Source organism: Hibiscus syriacus, unplaced genomic scaffold (genome assembly GCF_006381635.1).
Source record: "Hibiscus syriacus cultivar Baekdansim isolate YM2019G1 unplaced genomic scaffold, ASM638163v2 tig00110483_pilon, whole genome shotgun sequence".
In the NCBI taxonomy this organism is placed as follows: Eukaryota; Viridiplantae; Streptophyta; class Magnoliopsida; order Malvales; family Malvaceae; genus Hibiscus; species Hibiscus syriacus.
In genome coordinates, this window is record NW_024062759.1 from 1053527 (window position 1) to 1076696 (window position 23170).

At 34.3% G+C, this 23170-nt stretch overlaps 3 protein-coding genes and 1 pseudogene across 3 annotated transcripts; all 4 read left to right on the forward strand.

Annotated features, from left to right (window-relative positions):
- Nucleotides 1–260: 260 nt before the first annotated feature.
- LOC120129109 lies at nucleotides 261–4713 on the forward strand (annotated as a pseudogene).
- An 843-nt stretch (nucleotides 4714–5556) lies between these two features.
- On the forward strand, nucleotides 5557–6693 carry LOC120129228 (probable isoaspartyl peptidase/L-asparaginase 2). The gene is made up of 4 exons (XM_039146792.1): nucleotides 5557–5575; nucleotides 5841–6064; nucleotides 6166–6252; nucleotides 6355–6693. The coding sequence occupies exons 1-4, from the start codon at nucleotides 5557–5559 to the stop codon at nucleotides 6691–6693; spliced, it is 669 nt and encodes a 222-aa protein (XP_039002723.1).
- Nucleotides 6694–7251: 558 nt separating this feature from the next.
- Nucleotides 7252–7788, forward strand: LOC120129099 (protein METHYLENE BLUE SENSITIVITY 1-like). The gene has a single exon (XM_039146695.1). It carries the CDS (start codon nucleotides 7385–7387, stop codon nucleotides 7697–7699), a length of 315 nt encoding a protein of 104 aa, XP_039002626.1. The 5' UTR covers nucleotides 7252–7384; the 3' UTR covers nucleotides 7700–7788.
- Nucleotides 7789–12216: 4428 nt separating this feature from the next.
- Nucleotides 12217–18817, forward strand: LOC120129175 (zinc finger CCCH domain-containing protein ZFN-like). The gene is made up of 8 exons (XM_039146749.1): nucleotides 12217–12553; nucleotides 13740–13741; nucleotides 14174–14329; nucleotides 14852–14914; nucleotides 15644–15763; nucleotides 16252–16542; nucleotides 16783–17112; nucleotides 18275–18817. The coding sequence occupies exons 1-8, from the start codon at nucleotides 12454–12456 to the stop codon at nucleotides 18554–18556; spliced, it is 1344 nt and encodes a 447-aa protein (XP_039002680.1). The 5' UTR covers nucleotides 12217–12453; the 3' UTR covers nucleotides 18557–18817.
- The last annotated feature ends 4353 nt before the right edge of the window (nucleotides 18818–23170 follow it).

A 23170-nucleotide genomic window follows, 5' to 3' on the forward strand; every position in this document is an offset into this window, starting at 1 on the left:
CACACCTACCCACTACCAATTAAAGTTATATCCATCTCCGACTCAACTAAAGCGGGTACGGTGCGAATCCACAAAATTATACCCTTTTTGCCATCCTAATGAGTGTTGTATAAGATCAGTTTATGCAAAAGATAAAGTTGTTGGCTTTGATGAAAGGTTAATCAGAGTTGGATATATTTGCCAATAACTTTTTTCATTGGTGAAGGCCATGTCGATGAAAGTCAATATAAGATCAGGTTATTACATAACCTTGCATTACTATTCCTCCAGGGATTAGCTCCACGGCGTTGTTGGATTCTCCTATTATGCCGGCCAATGATCAGGTACTAGATTTTTTCTTTTCACCGATTATGTATTCTTTTTTATTAATCAATATTTTCCCGTGATTTAAGCTTTGAATGCCATGAAAAAAATGAAGCATTTTATTATGATCGTCATAAAATTATGCTTCGTTTTTAGTGGCAAATGTCATCTTTTAAGATGTGTTTGCATGTTGGGTTTTTTTTTTTGGTATTTTTTTTCCACTTAAAATTGTCGACAAAATTGATTCGGCTATGAACTAAACTTGTGCTATGTTCCTAGAAGTAAAAATTGATTTTTACTACTTAGTTTGGGAACTGAATACATGCTTTTACTGTAACGTAGAGCGTAATCATATTAGAAGTGTTATTTCCCCCCCCCCTCTCTTTTATCTATACAATCGAATTAAAAGATTGCTAAATGTTTTATTTCTTAAATCTAATCCTTTTTGGAATTTAAAACTCCACTTGGACAAGAGGAGATCATTTCTCTAGTTTAGTTCTAAGCACATCTGTAAGAAACATAAACTGAATAAAGAAAACAAAGAAATAAATAAACATGAAAATGTAAATTTTTAATATAAAAAAAACATCAAATGTACAAATAATGTGAAAAAAAACCATGGTGTATTGGTGCTTACAGATCAGGCGTTTGCTATGCTTTCAAGGGATTGAAATTTTTGAGGTTTGCTTCAGCTCTAATTATTTCATTTTTTCTCTCTCTCGTAATTGACAGCCTCAAAATCAAGCATCCAAAATGAAATACTTTGGTTGTCTGGTGATAGCCCATCACTGGAATGTTCATAAAGGATTTTTAAGCTTTGTTGTTGTTGTTGATAATTGTCTTACTTGATTTGTCTTATTTGACTTTGAACAACTTAAAGTATATTTAAAGAAGTTTTTGTTTTTAGGGCAATAATTAAGCTCAGTTAAATTAACCAAAGCATGTTAGAAAGCTTTAATAATCTGGACCATATTTGTCTGCCTTGTGTTTTATCTGTCAAACTAATGTTTCAAAGTTTTTATTTCCTGTTTAGCTCTAGATTTTTCCACTTACATGGTCGTTGAACACTTTTGTTTCCCACATAGCCATCTCCCACCACTGGAACTTTTCCGATACCCCTTCTCAATCAGGGTGGTCAAGTACCGAGTGTAAGCAACAGAGACAGAGGCAGCAATGCAGCTCCTTCCTTCACATTTAGACCCCAGAATCTGGATTCCCAGCCAAGCTTTTCTAGTGTAGAAGATCAGGTGATTTTCCTCTGTTCTAGTAATACATAGTCATAAAGTTCAATCCCTGCTGATGGTTCCATATTTGCAAACTGAACAGGCAAAACTTTATAATCATGACTTCTATATCTTGTTTTTCATCCTTCTTTTGTTACTTCAACATTATGTACCTATATTCTTCCTTCTGCACTGTTTTTGTCTCCTGTTTGCTTTGAGATATTTTCTTGTTTCTTTATGAAAGACTAGTTAAGCAGACCGATTTTAGGAATCAAGATCATGATCACTCTGCTATAAAACGGCTGACATTTGCTTTTGGATAGATTTCTTCAGCACTCCATGAGATTAATTCCTTCTCTTTTATGTTTTAAGAAATATCCCTATGATTGTCCGTTTTTGTTTATTTTGGGTTTAGGAGCTAGTCAAGTCTTAAGCTTTCTCATATGCAATACACTTAAGGTTGATAAAATATGAATACCTTGTAATATTTTTTCTGGTAAAACTATATCCTTCTTTTAGAAGCATGGTTGAAGTGGAATCCAAATTATTTGTAATTCTATTAGCCTTGCTCTAGGTAGGGAGGTAGATAGTTCAGAATGTTGTTTTTGTTCGTTGTGGTTGCAAGTTGATTGGCCTACTTAATCACATCAGTATTCAGTTCCCTTGTGGATCAGATTTTTCTGTTCTGATTAACCCGACTTCCATTTTTTATCATTAGGAGGAAAGCTATTTGGTTTAGATAAAATTTTAAACCTGCAGTTCACTGTATAGTAGTTGGTGTCTAACATCCACCACAGGGGTGATCTTTGTTAAGATTGATATGCTTGATCATATCATTTGGCAATCCTAAAGGGGAGTGTCTTCATCCTGGTAGACAGTCCTTTTCACCCATAAATGCATATTTAGGCATTTCATATATAGCACTGTTTCTGTTAGTGATCAATATATTTTGTGTAGGTTTCTTCCTCCTTTGATGTGGTCCAGAAGGCAGAGGCTAGTTATCGACATCTTGTCCATTTGGATACACCTTTGGATCTTGTATTTCCTGCAGAATTTTCCAAAGAAGCTACTTCAACAAGTTTTGCACCAGATTCAGTCACTGAATTCAAAGTTTTAAATAACATTGTGAATGATAATGTTTATTTGGGATTCCTTCCTTCTGGATTGGCTGTTGATCAAATGGCTATGTAGAAAGTTCCTTTCAAGGGACAAGATGTCTTCACAAATCCTTCAGAAGGTGATCCGATGATCACATCAGCGCAACAGGAACAGCAAGAACATCAGAAGATGGATATAACTGGAGGAAGTATGGACAGAAACAGGTAAAGGGCAGTGAATATCAGAGAAGCTACTACAAATGTACCCATCCAAATTGTCAGGTGAAGAAGAAGGTAGAGCGTTCACTTGATGGCCAAATTACTGAAATCATCTCTACAAGGGTGGACATAATCACCCAAACCGTCAGCCTTGTTGCCAATCACTTGGCTCTTCTTTATCATCTAATGAACTGTCGGAGAGTACAGAAGGCAGTGGAACTTGTGTCAAAGTTGAAAGTGGTTTAATTTGGAAAAATGCCCAAGCTGGTTCAAATGATATTAAGCCTGCATCTGATTTGAGAGCCGATGGTCTGGAAAGAACCTCCTCAACATCTGTTGTAACTGATCTTTCTGACCCACTATCAACTGCCCAAGGGAAATCTATTGGTGCATTTGAATCTACTGATACTCCGTAGTTTTCATCAACACTTGCTAGTCACGATGATGATAATGATGGTAGGGCTACCCAGAGGAGTATACCACTCTGTGATGCTGCTGCTAATGAAGATGAGTCCGAGTCAAAAAGAAGGTATCAATATACACGTTAATGAATGTATCCTTGGGACAATTCTAGTAGCTTTTACTAACATATACTTTGCATTGTTATCCACTTCCCATTGCAGGAAGACAGAAAAATGCTCGACTGAGATGAATGTCGCATCTGGGGCTCTCCGTGAACCAAGAGTTGTTGTGCAAATAGAAAGTGATGTGGATATACTCGATGATGGATATCGCTGGAGGAAGTGTGGACAGAAGGTTGTCAAAGGAAACCCTAATCCTAGGTATCAAAACTTGTTACTTGTCTCTCTTTCTTGCTTCATCTCATTTCTTTTGTATGTGAAACTAAATGAACCATCCAAAAAGCGCAGGGGTAAATTGAAAATGGAACATCCTATTGTAGAACTTTTTGTTGTCTTATAGGAGCTACTACAAATGCACAAGCCCTGGATGCCCTGTGAGGAAGCATGTGGAAAGAGCTTCGCATAATCTAAAATGCGTACTCACGACATACGATGGGAAACATAATCATGAAGTTCCAGCAGCCAGAAACAGCAGTCATGTTAACTCAAGTGGTTATAATTTAACCCCAACCGTTCCCAACACTCAAGCTGCTCTGGGATTATCCAGAAATGCCAAGGTTCTAAAGCTTGAAACACCGATCCAAGATATCGCTCCTCCTTTTGAACAAAAGGCTGCATTTATATATGAGACCTAGTTTCCTTGGGGATTTCAGCAATGAGATGAAACTTGGGACATCTCTGGCTACTGTTTACTAAATGAAATTTCCTTCCTTACGGAAAGCTATCTCTTATGGCTCCTTTGGACTGAACCCAAACTGCATTGCAACTCATTCATCTGGCTCAATGGTCCCATTGGTTCCCAATTTTCCAATTTCGATGCCGCTGAATCTCCCGACATCTGCAAATTTATGTTTGGCTGGTTTTGATATTAATAGTGTTGGAAAACCAACAGGTCCAATTCACTCTTTCCTTCCAGGGCAACAGTTCAAAGACAATGCTACTGGGTTCCATACGATCAAACAAGAGCTGAAGGATGATAACCATTATGATCCTTGCCTTCCCATGTTTGACCATGAAACTACAACATCATCACCATCAATCTATCTGCAGGCCGCCGGAAATTTTCCATCCTAGATCGCAATTCGCATCTTACCCAAGCCTGGTAAGTTGTTGGGTTCTACTTGAGTTTGTTCAGAATCAAAGGTTCTTGCTCTTTCTATGTTGCTAAATTATCATATATAGTTTTGCTTCTTCATATCTATCTGTTTCTTATACAAACCTTAAAACTCTTGGTATGTGATTATATACGACTTTCAATTTTATACATAGAAATTAAATACTACAGCTTAAAATTGGTTGTATCCAGTGCTTTGTGCATGATTGTTGAAATGGTCTTTTGTTTTTTTTATATATGTTTTTATTGTTTTATTATTTATTGTTTTTTTATTGTTTCTTTATAAGTCTTAATGGGAATCTCATTTTTTTCCTTAAAAAAAATAATTAGCTCCGCCTATCATCTACTAATCAAAATTCTATTCGTGTTTTTGACATAATGAAAAATTAAATATTGATTTTAAAGTATAATTAAAATTGAATATTGAATATAATTAAATTATTTGATAAAATATAAATTTTAAAAGATAATATAATTAAAAAAGAAAAAGAAAACAAAAAGTGTTTGTATTATGTGATAAGTAGTTTTTATCTAGTTAATAATTTTATATAGTTTAATTAAAAATTAATTTAAAGATTTAATTTATACTATTAAACAGTTTTATATATTAAATTATTAAAATAATAATTTTTTGATTAATTGAAAATTTTCAACATATTATTTAAGAGATCTTAAAATTGAGTTACATTATTTAGTTAGCTATGTACTAGCTGAATCTTAATTTAATTAGAATATTTTTTTTTACAAAATTAGAATCTTTTATAAGTTGTAAGTTTGAATATATTAAAATTTAGATGTTTGTAAGATTATGACTAATTAAAGAATTTTTTTTAAAAATATTTTTAATCTTTTTAAATAGAATAGATAAAAATATTATAAAAATAAAAATAAGGGTAAACTACTGCAATGGTCACTAATGTTTGGGTAAGTTTTCGTTTTCACTACTGATGTTTCAAAAGTTATAAATCGATCACTAACGTTATCGTTTGTTACAAATTGGTCACTCGTCGTTAACAGGCATGACGGAAAACACACTTGGCCTGTTAGCAGTTGGATTGTATAATTACACAAATTGTTTATGTTATTTATATATTCTTTTAATTTGATCCTAGTTTTAATAAATTAAAATATATTTATTTTTAATTCTTATAAATAATGATATATTTTTAAAAAAGGAAATCAAAAATTTAAAATTAGTTATAAAAACAAAAAAACAACGTTTTTTTTAATAAAATTAACATTTTTTCTTCCCCAAACTTTTTTTTAAATAATTACTAGTATTCAATGGATGAATATAGGTGAGAATTGGAAACCGATCCCTTGTTTAACTCCGGGCGTGGATCTGCCCTCACCGAGAATGGAACGGTGGAAATGGAAGCCAGCATTATGGACGGGCCGAAGAGGCGATGCGGCGCCGTTTTCGGTTTAACCACCGTTAAGAACCCAGTGTCCCTTGCTCGACTTGTGGAAAAATCACCACATTCGTATCTGGGCTTTTTGGGTGCCGAAGAGTTCGCCAAGAAACAGGTCCTTAGTTCTGACCGAATCCCACGTTTTTAAAATGCTTTGGAATCTTGGATTCTTTTACCCCACGTGACAGAGACAAGTTTGTGTTGTATTTGTTGCAGGGCGTAGAGATGGTGGATAATGAATATTTCATTACCCAGGATAATGTTGGGATGCTTAAGTTGGCAAAGGAGGCCTACTCAATCCTGGTTTACGCACGTTTAATGTTTGCACTACTTTCCTTTTACGAAACCACCACATTAATGCAGTGGGACAATGGCTAACATTTTCTAATTTTGTTTACTCTTCAGTTTGATTATCGGATCCCTGCTGTTGGCTCCTGTGGTGCCGGCGCCGCCATGGACAATCCTTTGCAAATGAATGGACTCCCAATCAGCGTCTACGCTCCGGAGACAGTAGGGTGCGTGGTGGTTGACAAGGAGGGCCGATGTGCCACCGCCACCTCTACCGGTGGGCTCATGAACAAGATGATTGGAAGGATTGGTGACTCGCCACTTATCGGTTCGGGGACCTACGCATCAGAGCTTTGCATGGTGTCATGCACCGGGGAAGGTGAAGCAATCATCCGTAGCACACTGGCGAGGGAAGTATCGGTTGTGATGGAATACAAAGTTTTCTTAAAAAAATAAAAACATTAATATTTTAATATTATTATTTATTTTAAAAAATAAAAATAAAAGTTTGGAAAAAATATATCATTATTTATAAGAATTAAAAAATAAATATATTTTAATTTATTAAAACTAGGATCAAATTGAAAGAATATATAAATAACATGGACTATTTGTATAATTATACTATCCAAGTAAGCCTGTTAACTGCTGTTAATATGCCACGTGTGTTTCACATCACGTCTTAACGGCGAGTGACCAATTTGTAACAAATGATAACATTAGTGATCGATTTGTAACTTTGAAAACATCAGTAGTGAAAACGAAAACTTACCCAAAAATTAGTGACCATTAGAGTAGTTTACCCTAAAAATAAAGAAGAAACCCTATAAAATAACAATATTTAATTTATAAAGAGATAAGGGTGGCTCATTGGATTCTGATGAGACTAAATTTTATAATAGTTTTAATTTAAAATTAAATTTTAATAAAATACGGGGCAAACTCTATTCCAGCTGCTAAGCCTAAGCTTAATAATAATAATAATAATAATAATAATAATAATAATTCCCCTACTTTCCCCCTCACCATATTATCCTCGCCCCCTTAGCCATTAAGCCAATACCTACCAAACAAAAAAGCTAAAAAAAGCAGCAAGTTCTTTGATCATCAACGCATAAGGTTTTCTGTCTTTGTTTTTGAATCGATCATGACAGGCAAGGCCAAGCCCAAGAAGCACACAGCCAAGGAAATCGCAGCCAAGGCTGATGCCGCCACAACCAACCGAGGTGGCGGCAAGGCCGGATTAGCTGACCGTTCTGGGGTGGAGAAGGGTGGACATGCCAAATTCGAGTGTCCCCATTGCAAAGTAACAGCCCCAGATCTGAAGACGATGCAGATTCATCATGATTCCAAGCATCCTAAGATTCCCTTTGAGGAGTCAAAGCTTGTGAACCTTCATGCTACTCATGTTGCTGATACTTCCAAGCCTCGTCCTGGTGTTAGGGGTAGCTTGAAAAAGTGAAATTTACTAATAAAATCAACTGTTTCTTTAAGATTTGGTGCTTTTGAGTTGTTTTTTAATTTGGGTCTGGTTTCTTTACTAGTTTGGGTAAAAAGGTTATGATGATGATGATGATGATGATGATGTATATTAACCCATCCTGGATTTGATGGTGATGATGATTATGTTATAGCTTTATTTAATTCCAATGAACTGTTTGTGGATATGGGTTTTTTTTCATGCATGAACTTGTTTCTTAGAAACCTAATAACTAGGTTTATTCCCGCCCCCCCCCTCCATGAGATGATTTATGGAGAATATGAGCTTGAATTTGATAATTTACTAATTAGATTTATACATGTTCTTCCTTTATTCAAGATTCGAATTGTTTGGTTAACTTATTGTGGGATGCAGGTACTGAACAAATGCATCTAGTTACTGTTTTTCAGTGTTCATTTTAATACGAATGGAATTGGAGTTATGAATGTTATGTTATTGCTTAAGTTAGGATGGAATTAGAAATTGAGTGTGATGTTTATGTACACGGATCGGGAATTTTATGTTCCTCCTGTAGGGTTGTACTCGAAACTCTCGAGAATGAATGAATGATCTTTGTGGCAGGTAATAATAATATGATTCCAAGAGTTAATGATGCTCTGCTTCTGGGTAGAGTTCTTCACTGCTTACGTATGAGTTCATTATAGTTTTGTGTTATATTTGATTGTGATCAAACTTGTCTTGCTATTGAATGTTATGTTACTGCTCAAGTTGGGATAGAATTAGTAATCTGGGTGTGAAGATATTTATCTATGGGAAAGTCTCGAGAGTCGATGTTGAAGTTACTGCAGGGTAGATGAAAGTTTCAATTCGTTAAGCTTACACTGTTCTACATTTCTTATATGCCGGAAATGCTATAACTGTGTCTAATGGTAGAATGTGTTTGATCTTATCCTGCAAATTTGATGTTGTGAGATCTGTTGCTGATCAGGAAGATAATTTCCGTGTTCCTTATATTTAAGACATATGAATTGTAAATCCCCCATCAAATACGTTTTTTTGGGGCTTATGTACATTGTCTTCGCTGTATGGTAAATTTAATTATAGGAATATTTATCAGCCAACCATAAGCAAAACTCATGCTAACCACACAAATGTAACCATCCATACAGTGATAACAAAATTTGGATTATTACCTTCCTACGTTTGCAATGGATCAAAACAGGATATTATTTGCTGCTAATCTTTTCATTGGTGCATTAAGCTTGAAGATCGGAATGCTAAAGGCTCAAGCTCATATTTGGTTTACGGAGAGGGTATGAGTTTGGCTTGAGCGAATGCGAGAGGGTCTGAAAGAGGTATTATAACGTAATGCCAGGCGCCAACTCTCAGGGCGGCCATTGCGGCGATATTGCTAGTATAACTAGCTAACACAGGGGTCTGAAAGCTTTTCAGTCAAGGCTGGTCGGGGATCTGGAGAGGAAGTCCCTTTACTCTATTCCTTTGCAGGGGACGAGGCAAATTGATCAATTCCGAAACTAGCGAACCAGAAAGCCAATCGCGAACTGCTCGCTACTGGAACTGGCTGACAGAAAAAGCGGGAGAGGAAAACGAATCAATTTATTCTGGAAATAGCGTAGCAAAGATAAGGTGAGCACTCAAAACTCGACTGCTGTGTACATCCCCAGCCAATACTAGGAGTGGGTACTAGACTCGCTAAGAGGAGAGAACAGTGGTTCCGCACCCCCTAACTACTAAAGACCTTGAAGAGGTGGTTGACGTTCGTAAGGCATAGATCGCTGGTTCTCTTAATTTAATTCTTTGAAACTCGAAATCGTACTCAAAATCGTAGAAGGAAAAGAAGCCCGATAAAACGCCCAAACACGGTCAAATGCACTGAACATCGATCTTGGGTTAGTGTTCAGGACGAGCGAAAGGCTGTTTGAGGTCTTCAAGTCTCGAGAGCTAACCAACCTTCCAGTAGAAGAAGAGGATGATTCATGTAGAAACAAGTTTTATCGCAGAAGTTCACAACATACTGGTCCGGTAAGGTGTGTTTCCATGGAAAAACAATCATCAGACCAGATCTGAGATTGTTAATGGTAAATGATGAGAAAAAGTATCTGCATTAAGTTGAAGACTGGTGCTATTAATGAAGCCACTATCCAGTTGTTCCCAGATAGCATCCGTTCATCCAAGTCATATGTTGTAACGGATTAGTTGAGAACAGTACTGGAATATAAGGGGTTTATCTATCCCTTACGTTCCAACATAATGCAATCATGGCTCCCTTGGCAGGCTAGTTCGGTGTAATCTGCTTACACTATCACACCATGAAAAAAAATCTAGCTGGAGAAGTCATACGATCAAACTTGGAACAAGCGGAGCAGTAAAAATCCTAGGCCAAGCAGGAGTAGAAGAGCGCCTTATATGACGAGGAGGCATGTATCAGCTTTGCATCATTTATCAGAATCAAGAACAGCCGCTATTGGTATTGATTTTAGTTTGCTTATTATTCTATCGTCAATCGGTGTTAAAACATTCCTATTTCATTCATCTTTTTTTGTATTAATTTTTTTATAATTCACTTAGATAAAAATCTATATTAATAAAGGGTTGTCGTACTAGTACTCCAACGATCATTTAATAAGACTAATTTTGAGGTATATTATTTATCTTCTTAAAAGGATGCTTAATGTTCTAATTTTTGAACAATTACCACTACCGCTCAAACCAAATAAAGTATCATGATCTAGTTCAATACAGCCTGCTTAGGTTCTATCTCATCATAAAAAATGGTTTGTAATCAGACCCAAATTGAAAGGTCCTACGTAAATTAATTCATTATTGGCAATTTAATTCAAAATTATGATAAAAATATATTTTTACTTAATTTGTTATGATTTTAAGTTAATTTATTTCATCACAGTATAAAATTAATAATTCGTTTTAAATCAACAAAAATTAAAAAAGATGTAAGAAAACAAAAAATTAATGTATACAAATGTACTGTATATCTGATATTCATTTAATCAAGATTATCTATTAATTGGATTTGGACTATTACCTGATGTTCATTTAATCATGATCATAATTAATATAGAAATCAAATTTGTTAATATAATGATCATAATTAAATTTATTAATCTAATAATTATAATTAATAATTTGTTTTATATTATGTAGAATTAGTTTTATTAAATTTATCAATAATAAGTTATTAATTTAATAAAACTTTTGAGTATGTTTATAGATTATAATTTATAAATACAAAAAGTAAACAAATTAATTTAATGATTATAGTTTATTATAAATTTTTAATTGCGAAGATGTATTTTGTTATACTATAATATTATAATTTCAAAATCTCACAACTTCATCAATCGTAACTTACAAGTTAGGTTAATACCAAGTCATGTAAATATTAGATCAATTAAATAACAAATCGAGTCATTTACAGGTCATGTTGATAACATGTTGGATAATATCAATTATTTACCAAATTAATCTCGAGTTTGAATTCATATTAGGTCGGATGTATTTTGAGTTCAGTTATCTTCTTGGAAAGTAAGGTTCATGCTCTGCTACAAGGTTACTCCCATGTTGTATGATGACTCAATTGGCTCAGAAAAGGCATGCACCGTCCCTTGTCCTTTACTTGTACGGCTTTCTCTCTCATCTTTATTAACTGCAAAATGCTGAGTTATTGATTATGTTCTGGATTGGTCTAAATCAGTTAAATCAGTGAATCTAGTATTAGAAGACCATTGTGGATTGGTCTAAATTGGCAAACTTTGTATAGCCTACTTGCCAATAGAAACATAATCTGTGAAGATTATAAGACTTTCCATTTAATCTTTATTTTATAATTTTTTCCAGACCACTATCCTAACACTTTTTCCATTTAATTTGTGAAGATTATAATTTTTTTGGGGAAAACCTGTGAATATTATAAATTGGATATAATATAAAATATAATCTTTATTTTATTTCATCTGTAAATATAAAATTACATATATATATATATATAAATTATCCAATTTACACTTTATTTTTATCTTTTCATAATATTTTTATTCTAATATATAATAATATATGCAAATTGTTTTATGCAATAAGAAATGATAATAATAACATTACGAATTATTAAGTCTGAAACTAAAAAAATAATAATAATAATAATAATAATAAAAAAGCAGCACCGGTTCTTTCCACTCAAAGTCGCGCGCTAAAAGTCATTCACTCGCTTTCATTTGATAACAGCAGTCCAACCAAAATTTAAACCGGCCATAGAAATGGACCCGAGCCAAATTACAAAGTAGCAAAGCCATGACGTGGCGAAGTACAACAGAGAATATGGATACGATGACGTACTTGCGCGTGTGAGAACAAAGCTCCGTAATCAAAAGAAATGAATAAAGTGGAAGTGGGTGGGTTTTGGATGGATGGATGATTTATTTTTCCGCTTTTTAATTATTTATTTATTTTTTGTGTGGAGATGAGAAAACAACGCCCCTTGGATTCTATCAAAATTATGAACACAAAAAATAGAAAAGAAATATATTTTTTTTAGAAAACAGAGACTGACTTTCCGTGAAGAAAAGTTATCTTTTAGTATTTCTTTGATTTTGTTTCTCTGGTTTCTGTTAGCGAGGAGGAGAGGAAGCGTTTTTGCTTAGGTGACAGCGCGGTTTTGTAACGGGGAATGCGAATTCCTACGTTGAGGTGGTGCTAACGCGACAGCTGAGTGATGGCGATGGAAGGAAGATGACCGCTGAATGGAATTCTCATTCGATGCAGGAATTCCAATGTCTCGAACAGCAGTGCCGGCAGTGACTATGGCTGAAGGATCCTCGCTTTCGCCATCGTTGAATCAAGGCCTCTCTCTGACTCTCCCTCTCTCTTCATTTATTTATTCTGTTTTGATTATTATTTTACGTTTTTAATCATGCGAATCGCAAGTGGAAAACAATTCATGTGTTTTTCTTGGTTCTTTTTTGTCCTGAATTGTCCTTTTGCTAATTTTGTTGGTGAATTCTTGTTTGATCATTGTTTAATATCAGTCCTTTTTGGTTAAGTTTTAATTAAGAAATTATGTAAATTTTGAATTCTAATGATTAATCTAGTTGCATTTGAATTTTTGAGAAAACTATGTAATTCTGTGGTGATTTTGAATAAATTGTTGCAAGTTTTGGTTTGGTGACCGGGAAGAATCAGAGGTTCACTTTCTCAATTTTTCTAGTCAAATTTAAGGTTCCAGAACTTAAAATGAGATTTAAAATTTCCTCTGATGATATTTGTCCTATTTTATTTTTAAAGTTATTGCTTTATTACTTGTAGAAAAATATTAAGTTCTATTCTTTTATTTTGACAGGATTAAGGTGTATTTGGTTAATGCTTTTACTGCTTATCTAATTTTCCTACTCAATCAGGTGAATTTGATCAAAACTTATTAAAAAAGAAAAGCTATTCTTTCTAGTTGTCTTTGAATAAGAGGATGTAAGCTTACACAGTTGCCTGAAAATAAAGTACTTCATGTTTTCTATTTTCCTTCCTGTGATTTCCTTGAAATTCCTTTCAAGTTTCCAGAGTAAATAGGAGATCTTTCTTTATTATTATTCATTTTAAGAGAAAAGCTGAAGTTGACGATTAAATATAGTTTCTCCTTGTTCACATTTATATGTCATTTAATACGAAACTTTAGTCACCTTGTAGGAAGAAAGAGACATGATTCTCCAATGAGCTTGATTGGTTTTTGATAGATACAGGAATGTAACCGTGCTAAGGTGAGCTCCAGCAGTAAAATGCTCGAGCTCGACTTGAAGTCATTCGAAATGTTCAAGGTCATTGTTGTAGAATTTGGAGTCATGTTTGAAACAAGATTCTTTTCAGTACTAATTAAAAATAGTAATAATAATCTGTATTAAATTGAAAAAAAAAAACTTGATTTGTAAGTTATTCAAGCTAGGCATTAGGATTTTCGGACTTGGCACACTTAATAGCTGAATTCTATAATGATCAAGTTGAATCCAAATTCTTTTCGAGTCGAACCAAAGAGTTACAGACGTCTTGTTTATACCCTATATAGGCATATAAGAGAAGAAAATGTATATATATACATTTAAATCTTGGAAAATATATATTGTTTGATCTTTTCATCGAATGATAAGTATTCTTTTTGCGTGTGAAAATAAAAAAATGTTATAAAATATTAAAAAAAATTCATTTTGGGAATTTTTTAAGTAAATTTCTTTAACTACTACATTTCTTTTAATAGACAACATGCCAGCGTAAAATTTAATTTGTATTTTAAAGGATGTATTTGAAGGTATATAAGGAATATATCATAAGAATGATATACTTTAAAGGATATATTGCTACGTTTATTTGTTTCAGACTTTCTGCATTTATCATAGTTGGTCTTCATGATTCCTTTAGTTGTTCTTTACCGCTGTTTTTCCATGTATTTTCTGAACCTACTATTTAATGTTATTTCAGATGCTGTGGCAAATGAACTTGAGATCCAGTGAAACGATGGAATCTAGTCCCTATCCCGAGCGTCCCGGAGAACCTGATTGTTCTTATTATATCAGGACAGGCCTTTGTAGATTTGGGGAAACATGTCATTTTAATCATCCTCCTAACCGAGAACTGGTATAAAGCCATGGCTTGTATATACAATTCTTATGGGTTCAGAGTCAACTTTTTTTGGGGTGCAAAGTTGAGTTGCAGATGTTGATATTTGAACCCTAGACCTACTAGATTCCGCCTCTTAGGGCTCTTTATCTAGCTGAACAAGTCCTGTTCAGAGTTAATGCCTTTTGAGTGAGATCTTTTGGTACAATGCCAAAAAGCTGAACTTCAGAGGCCTTTTATTGTTGTTATTGGCATAATATTGGTAAGAAGTTGTAGACACATGGACCTTTTACGCATGTATCTTTACAACTAAATCATTCTAAAACAAAAATCATTTTAGGAAATTTATATCGTATTAGATACTCAAGAGATTAGCATGGTTTTGTATATGCATACACACTAAAGTTGCTACTAGAAAAGAGAGAGGAGGGATTATACTTAACCTGCTACAGTAATTTCATTTAACTTTGTACAACTCATTTGAGTTTTTAAATATCAATTGTCAATTGAAGTGTTTATTTAGTTTATATCGAATTCCAGGCTATTGCTGCAGCAAGGATGAAAGGAGAGTTTCCAGAAAGAGTAGGACAACCTGAATGTCAGGCATGTACTTGTTCCTTGGTTTCACATGTAACAAGGTTACTGCTTTACACGTGTGCTTTACAATATGCTGTGTACGGTTATCATTAAGTATACTAATTTTTATGTATCTAAAAAAGGAAATTATATTAGTTCATAATGAAACAAGGATTACTTCAAATTTAGGGAGAAATCCTGCTGGATGTGGAATAGAGTGAGACCCATTTAGAGTTAACGGAAAATTTATTGAAGATAATAGTATAACCAACATAGATTATTGATGATAAAGGTTTTATGTGGTTTCTTCCTCTCCTGCCTATGCTTTTGCCTCAAAAGGTTCTTGTTCTCAAAAGCAATTCATAAAGACAGATTGAATACCGACTTGATCCTAGTATAAGAAAATAACCAAATAAAGAAACTAAGAAAACAGAAATATGCTAATAAATTGGATTGAGAAAAGATTTACTTCTCTTCTAGTGGTTTGACTTAGCTGCAAAACTTTAGTTTGAATTGTCTGCCTGACTAGGTGACTGACTTCTCCTAGTATTTGTTTTCTTCGTTTCCACTCTTCTATTCTGGAAAGGCTATATAGCACCGACTCTTGCTTTTACTGCACTGTGAGCTAAACTGGAATCTCGACAGAAGCTACTCTTTGGTTTTATTGCATCATGTCCAATTATGGGACTCTATATTTCTCATTTTCATTTATATTTAGATCCAACAACTGACATTTTGCTCTTAACTGCTCTGCAGTACTACCTGCAAACAGGATCTTGCAAATTTGGAGCTACATGCAAGTTTCACCATCCTAAAGACAAAGCTGGGATAGCTGGGAGAGTTTCCTTAAATATTTTGGGCTACCCTCTTCGTCCGGTTTGATATAATTTTTCCTTTTATTCCTTAAAATACAATTTTATAATGATACAAAATCATGTCAATATTCATGCCCTGGTTTCAGTTTTTGTTTGTCGCTTAGTCATTTTAACACAAATATTACAATTTTTTAATTGGATTAATTGAGCAAAACCGGGAATTAATGCCATCCAGATTAGATCCAATATAAAAAATGTATGCATATTGACAAGTTTGATAAATTAAATTTTTTATCACTTGCTACGACTCCAAGAGAACCTTTCCTCTTTTCATTTTGAGTTATGAATTTGGTTTCAACTTTAAATATGGATCCATGTAGAAAAAAATACTCTTGAAGTTTGAACAAGTTTTAGCCTATAAATTTTGTGTAAGGTTGGACCTTGTTAGAGAAGTATATTTCTTCAATGATAGGTTTCCAACATATATATATATATGGTTATTGGTGTTTCATATGTAACTTGCTTTCCTTTTTCTTTTCCTTAATGCAGAACGAGACTGAGTGTGCTTATTATCTAAGAACTGGACAATGCAAGTTCGGGAGCACTTGTAAATTTCATCATCCTCAACCAACTAATATGATGGTTTCATTGCGTGGCTCTCCTGTTTATCAAACTGTCCCTTCTCCAACTACTCCTGGTCAGCAGTCTTATCCAGGAGGAATCACAAATTGGTCAAGAGCATCTTTCATTCCCAGTCCCCGTTGGCAAGGTCCATCAAGTTATGCACCCTTGATTTTACCCCAAGGGATGGTATCAGTTCCAGGCTGGAATGCTTATAGCGTAAGCTTTTCCTTAGCTTATTACTAGCGCTTTGCTCATTCAGCATGCTCATTCCGTGTTATCATGGGTTTGGACAACATTAGAGGTGACAAGAGAGACAACTCATGAGAATTGTAATCGTCAATATGCTAATTATTTTTGTTACAGATCTTTAGAGAAGAAGGGCTATACTGTTTCTTCGAAAATTTTAGAGCACCTACGGACTCAAGTGCTACCAGTCTAATTCGTTCATTTCTCCAGGGTCAACTGACATCAGCCTCTTCTTCAGAGAACCTGCAGCAGACAAATGTAAATCACCAAATCTACGGAACCTCACGCCAGAAAGAATCAGCAACTGCAGGATCCCAAGCATCCTTTTCTCTGTTACAGTCTGGTTCTGTTCCTGTAGGTGTTTATGCATTGCAAAGGGAGAATGTATTTCCGGAAAGACCTGGCCAGCCCGAGTGCCAATTTTACATGAAGACTGGAGATTGTAAGTTTGGTGCAGTTTGTAGGTTTCATCACCCAAGAGAGAGAGTTCTTCCTGCCCCTGATTGTGTGTTGAGTCGTATAGGCCTTCCATTACGCCCGGTGAGTTATGTTTTCAGTGGTATTCTTTCAGTTTATTTCTAAAACTTTCTGTTCATATAATTATGGCTGTTTATTAGAAACCTAGTATTCATGCTACCTAAAAATGTCATTCCCTCATCTATAATCTTACATACCTTTTCTTCTAAAAACTTGGTTTCCTGATTGATTCTTTTATATTAAAAAATGGATGTTGCTCTGGTACACCTGCTGGCAACGCGTCATTGTGCGACTGCAATGCAGACTTTAAATTATATTAGAAGGAACTGGCATAAAATGGATTTTCTTTCTTGCTCGAAAAAATGGAGAGAACTAGCTTTATCAGAGGATACTCTCAAAGCTTGTCATGAACTTCATTGCTATGACCGAACAGAAAAACATTTAGAACACAAAATCCATATTTATTTTATAAAACTCATTTAGAATATTAAAATAGTATAGATTAAACTACTTAAATATATATTACTGCTATAGTTCTTTATTCTTTTTTATAAAATACAAAATCAAGATATATTTTTCTGAACTGTTTAACAAGATAAAGTCATGAAACCAAAATCTAGTTTCTTAAATTGGAACTTTCAGTAGTTTTGAAATTTCAATTTTGTATGTTTCTTTTGTATATTATATGGTATCTACGTATCCATGTCCAGCTTTTAGACTCCTCATAGCCTACACTACTAATCTGAGATTTTGGAGGGAGTCAACCTTGGATCAAATTTAAACCTGAACCCATACCGAAGTCCATGTAACATAGGTTACAAGGTTATCATCCAAATTAACTTCCTAATTTCATTCTTAAATTCCTGTGCCTTTGTTTTATTATGGTAGAGACTAGAGAGCCTTATCATGGCCTCTTGTTTTGAAGCTTTAATGCTGTTCAGATTTATCTTCAGTTGTAGAATGTTACTATTTTGATTTTTCTTACTTTCGCTTTTACTAAAAAGCATAGAATGTTTTGTTTATCCGTTATCCATTTCGCAAATATTCCTTCTGGTTTGAGGGTGGCTATTCTTCTTGTCATTTTCTTTGCCATTTATTTTATGGTGCTTGTCGTTGGTTTGCAAGAAGTGGACTATCTTCGAATATGCACTGTTGCTAGTTTTATTCTTTGATTGCTTGATATTTTTTACAATATTGATACTCTGCTACTTCTGCATTCTTACAGGGCGAACCTCTGTGCATATTTTATTCTCGATATGGAATTTGCAAGTTTGGTCCAAGTTGCAAGTTTAACCATCCTATGGGAATTTTCACATACAATTACTCAGCATCATCTACATCTGATGCCCCCGTTCGCAATTTCCAGGGGTCATCGTCAGGATATACTGGGTTAAACCTGTCATCAGAGGGGCTTGCTGAAGCAGTTTCTACAAAGACCAGAAGACTCTCACTGTCCGAAAATAGACAGATGTCTCCCAGTGATGATAATATTGACACAGAGGGATAAAAGCTGCAACAAGATGTGGGTTGATTACATTTAACAATAGTTTTGGTGGATGAGGAAGAGTAATCTGTAAATTCATTTCCCATTGTTGGAGATGTACAAAGTTCCTGCCAAGTTGATTTTGTTCTCTGAAAAATATGCAATTCAGCCAACAATTGCATCTTCTGAATTTCATAATGCTGCATTGTATAAATCTGAAAATTGTCACATTTGGTAAAACCTTATGTGAACAATTCATCTGTCCCGAAGCTCGTTTTCCTTTCTGATTTTTTTGTTATTTTATTTCACATTGTGTTGTACGAGGCTTTTTCTTTTCCCCCATTTGTGCAGTTTTTAAGCCTCTGCCTAGTTTTCTGCTGAATCTTTATAGTTTAAGATTCCTTTTTTCTTCTTCTTCTTGGACCTCAAATATGCAGGCCTTTCTAATAACAGCCATGTTTCTTGAGGTAATAATTAATATCTGCCATTATATTGATGGATCTTGTCAGTGACTCAAGTTTTTTCTTGCATTGAGACTTTTTCTTCCTTATTGTATGTTATAAATTGTGATGCAGAAGCATGAATGAGTTAAAAAAGAAGTGGAAAAGCTCTTTCCTACATTGTTGACTGATCGTGTATAAGTGTGTGGTGTGACACGTAATTTTTTGCAAGTATACACAATCAAAGCAAGTAATATAGTAATAAGTGAGTTATCGTCTCCACAAGGATTTGTGGGAAATTTTTATGATTGTTTTAGCTAGAACTAGGTGTCACTAACTAGTTCTAAGATTCTTGTCTAATGTTATTCACAAAGGAAAAACAAGTAGTAGCAAACAGATGGGAAAAAAGTATGGCCGAGGCAAGAAAAATTGTAAAGTGAAGTGAGTAGAAAAGTTGTCATTGCGAGAAAAATATGCGAAGGTAAACAAATAAAAGTTGTCAAGGCAAAGAAAAATGTTTAGTTCAATATATTCTAAAAAACCTCACACAATCAGATCACTAACGGAGCACTTGGGTTGGATTCGCTGCAGTAAGAAATTATTCTATGTCTAGGATGATTTAGTATGCAATGCCTATGCTGCCCGGCATGATTTACTAGAGTATTCCTAGAACTTTTGCTACGACAATACTACCCAGCATGAACTGAGATTTTGGTTTGTCAAACTGTTACTGTGGCAATATCCCTCAGCGTAAACTGTAGATGTAGCCTATCTACACAAGCATTTACCCTTCTTAGTCGAATGAAACTCTCTCCTTATCTCTAAGGCAGATTAGAACCTCACCATCCCGGATTGGTTCCCTTGTTCACGTAGAACTAACTTAACTCTTTCGAATATTAGGTATCAACTCCTAGAAAAATAACAATCTTTCAAAAGCTCTTACAAAGACTACAAATGTTTTACCGTGACACCAGACAATCTTTCAAAAGCTCTTACAGTGTCAAGGCAAAAGATTAAAACAGTGAACAAAATAACATTTAACAAAAACATACTTAATCATTCATTAACAATCGAATAAAGTATCATTCAAACATTTCCAACACTAAATAAAATAATTTATGGTGTGGTAACATCATCCCAAAAATAATATTTAAATACAAGCCCTTAAATGATATGGAAATGAAGAACAAGTGGAAGAAAAACTCTCAGAACAGAGCTATGCCATGCCGTCAGACCACCACCATGACTGCTCCAGCGACCAGCCTCTCTCGAGGGCCTGATCGCTGCTCGAAGCCTGATTATGGAGGGCACCAAGGACGATCGAGTGGAAAAGGATGTGCTACAGTCGCCTTTCTCCAAGGTTCACTTTTAGGGTATGTTCTCTCCTTTTCCTTTAGGGTGTTATAATGAGATATTTATAGTGGGAATTTCTAAGGTTTAGTGTCATTGGAAATTTCCTAAATACCATTAGTTTCATGCCAATTGTGTGAATAATATGGCAGCTGGGAGTGATCTCAAATTCCTTAGTAGGGGCATGGTTTCACGTGAGGTGTATTGGACAACTGGCCAAGTGACGTAAGCATTTTCATCTTGTGCTGCGTCAGACTTGTGAGATAAAAACTAACATTGGCAATAAAATTTATTCCTCACTGTCATAATCTTTTGTTCCACTAGTCGCAACTGTCTTTTGGTTGGGCCCCGTAATTGGGCTTCGACTTGAAAAATGTGGATTGGAGTCGCCACCGATCATTTATTTAAAACAAATGGGTTGATCGGATACCCTATTTCTTACCTGATCTGCATCTTTCCAAAGATGTGTCGGGTTCGGGAGTCGGTTACGGTCAAGGAAGGATTAACACCCTTGAACCGCCCTTTCGGTACTACGTAATTTCCAGTTGTCTTTGATTAAGAAAATTACAAGTTAAATTAAAAGGTAAAATTTGATCCGAATTACTTACCCTTAATGAGTTTACGAAAATACCTTTAAAAAATAAGATGTTAAAAGAAAATAATAATAATAAAAGAAAGTAACAAAACTAAAGAGTAAACTAAGGAAATAAATGAAATAAATAATAATAAACATAAAATAATTGGATGAAACAAAAAATAAATAAAATGAAATTGAATAAAATAAAATAAATGAAGATAAAATATATATACAAAAAGAATAAAAAAAGGTAAAATATTTTTTTAAAAAAGAAAAATAATAATAAGAGCAAAGAAACTAAAAATATAATGAAAATAAATAAATAGTATAAATAAAATAATATATATATATATATATATATAAATGTATAATATAATAAAATACTAAATAGTAATAATAATAATAAAAATAAATGAAAAATAAATATACATATAATATTAACTAAAAAAATAGTAATCATAGAAATATAAAATAAAATGAAGTAAGAATATATATATATATATATATATATATATATATATAACATTAGGAAAATAGTAAAAATAGTAAATAGATAAAATAATAATAATAATAATATATATATATATATATATATATATATATAGGAAAATAAAATATATAACGCAAAAAAATGAAAAAAAAGAACTATAATAAATAAATAAAATAATAATATATATATATACATATAAATAATAAGGGTTAAATTAAAAAAAAAATGAATTAGGGGTCGAAATTAAAAGCCAATTGAAGAAAAAAACGAATTTGCATGTATTTAAAATCAGGGGGACCGAAATGGGTATTAACCCACTGTAGAGGCAAAACACACGAATCCACACGACCCGTTTATAAAAATCTGAATAGTTTTTCAAAAAAACACAAGCCTTGGGGGCTAGATCTACAAAAATAGATCTCGAAAATGCCCCCGTTCATTGGCCAAAAACACTTCTCTCGGTTTTCTTTCGAATCAAAACACAACAATGGTAAGGAAAAATAACATGCGAAAGTATGAACTTTACCTTTCAAAATATAAATGCTTCGAAAAATGGTTACGAGTTGCTTGTAATTTTTTGCTTGGTATTTCGTATATCTCTTGTCCGAATGTGTTACAATAGTGAGTTACAATAACTATTTATAATGCTTGTGGATCCTATCTTTAGGAGTTTAAATAATTGTAGAACTCTATCCTATTTTTAGGAGTTTGAATCCTAGCAAAATTCTATCATATTTTTAGGAGTTTGAATCCTAGTAGGACGAAAAGGTGTGTTGACAACTGCCCCTCTTTGCCCATAGTCGTGTAACGGGGATAGGACAAAGATTAAAAGACACACTTTTCGTTCAGTGTAGTTGAAAATTGACTCTGATGTTTCAATAACTCCCTGTCGAATTGAGTTACAGATGACTCCTCCATCATGAAGTCGAGTCCATCTTGAAATGATATGAAATTGAAGCCGTAGTTCGGAATTTGAATCAGCACGTGGCTTCCCGTTGCCCTTCGGTCTTCTTCTCGGTCACTCAGGCACGGCTAACCCAGGTCCTCTTCTCGACTTGAAAACCTCGACTGCAACCGGAAAGTAGTGCGATTGATGTGTCATCGAGCTGAATGGAATCGAACTCGACAATTTTGATGGCAGATAACCCTTCTAGCTTTGAGGTATGCTGTAAATGATATGCCTTGGAGATGAGCGTAGTCAAACTCGAAGGTCTTTGTTAGATAATCCTTCTTTGAGTTGGATATCCCTTGTCGTGAAGTTGAAATCCAATCTAAAGATGGATGATGCTTGTGTGCACGATTCCCTTCGTCATGAAGTTGAAACCGCAGGTGGCCCCTTCGTCGTGAAGTTGAGCATAGAATTGGATATCCTTCGTCGTGAAGTTGAAATCCAAGTAAGTAGCATTGTTCCGAGTCCAATATCCTCCATCGTGAAGTTGAAATTGGCTCTGGAATCGGGAAATTGTTTGTTGACAACCAGCCGTCCCTTCGTTGTGAAGTTGAACTTGTGTTGTCTCGAGTCCAATATCCTTTGTTGTGAAGTTAAAATTGGCTCCGAAATTGGGAAATTGTTTGTTGACAACCAGCGGTCCCTTCGTCGTGAAGTTGAACTTGCGTTGTCTCGAGTCCAATATCATTCGCTGTGAAGTTGAAATTGGCTCTGAAATTGGGAAGTTGTTTGTTGACAACCAGTGGTCCCTTCGTCGTGAAGTTGAACTTGAGTTGTCTGGAGTCCAATATCCTTCGTTGTGAAGTTGAAATTGGCTCTGAAATTGAGAAGT

Coding starts and splice junctions, on each gene's coding strand:
- LOC120129228 (XM_039146792.1), top strand. Junction 6,065..6,165: donor AAGAGTTCGCCAAGAAACAG/GTCCTTAGTTCT, acceptor TATTTGTTGCAG/GGCGTAGAGATGGTGGATAA. Junction 6,253..6,354: donor AGGAGGCCTACTCAATCCTG/GTTTACGCACGT, acceptor TTTACTCTTCAG/TTTGATTATCGGATCCCTGC.
- LOC120129099 (XM_039146695.1), top strand. CDS start 7,385: ATGACAGGCAAGGCCAAGCCCAAGAAGCACACAGCCAAGGAAATCGCA.
- LOC120129175 (XM_039146749.1), top strand. CDS start 12,454: ATGGAATTCTCATTCGATGCAGGAATTCCAATGTCTCGAACAGCAGTG. Junction 15,764..16,251: donor TGGGCTACCCTCTTCGTCCG/GTTTGATATAAT, acceptor TCCTTAATGCAG/AACGAGACTGAGTGTGCTTA. Junction 16,543..16,782: donor CAGGCTGGAATGCTTATAGC/GTAAGCTTTTCC, acceptor TCATTTCTCCAG/GGTCAACTGACATCAGCCTC.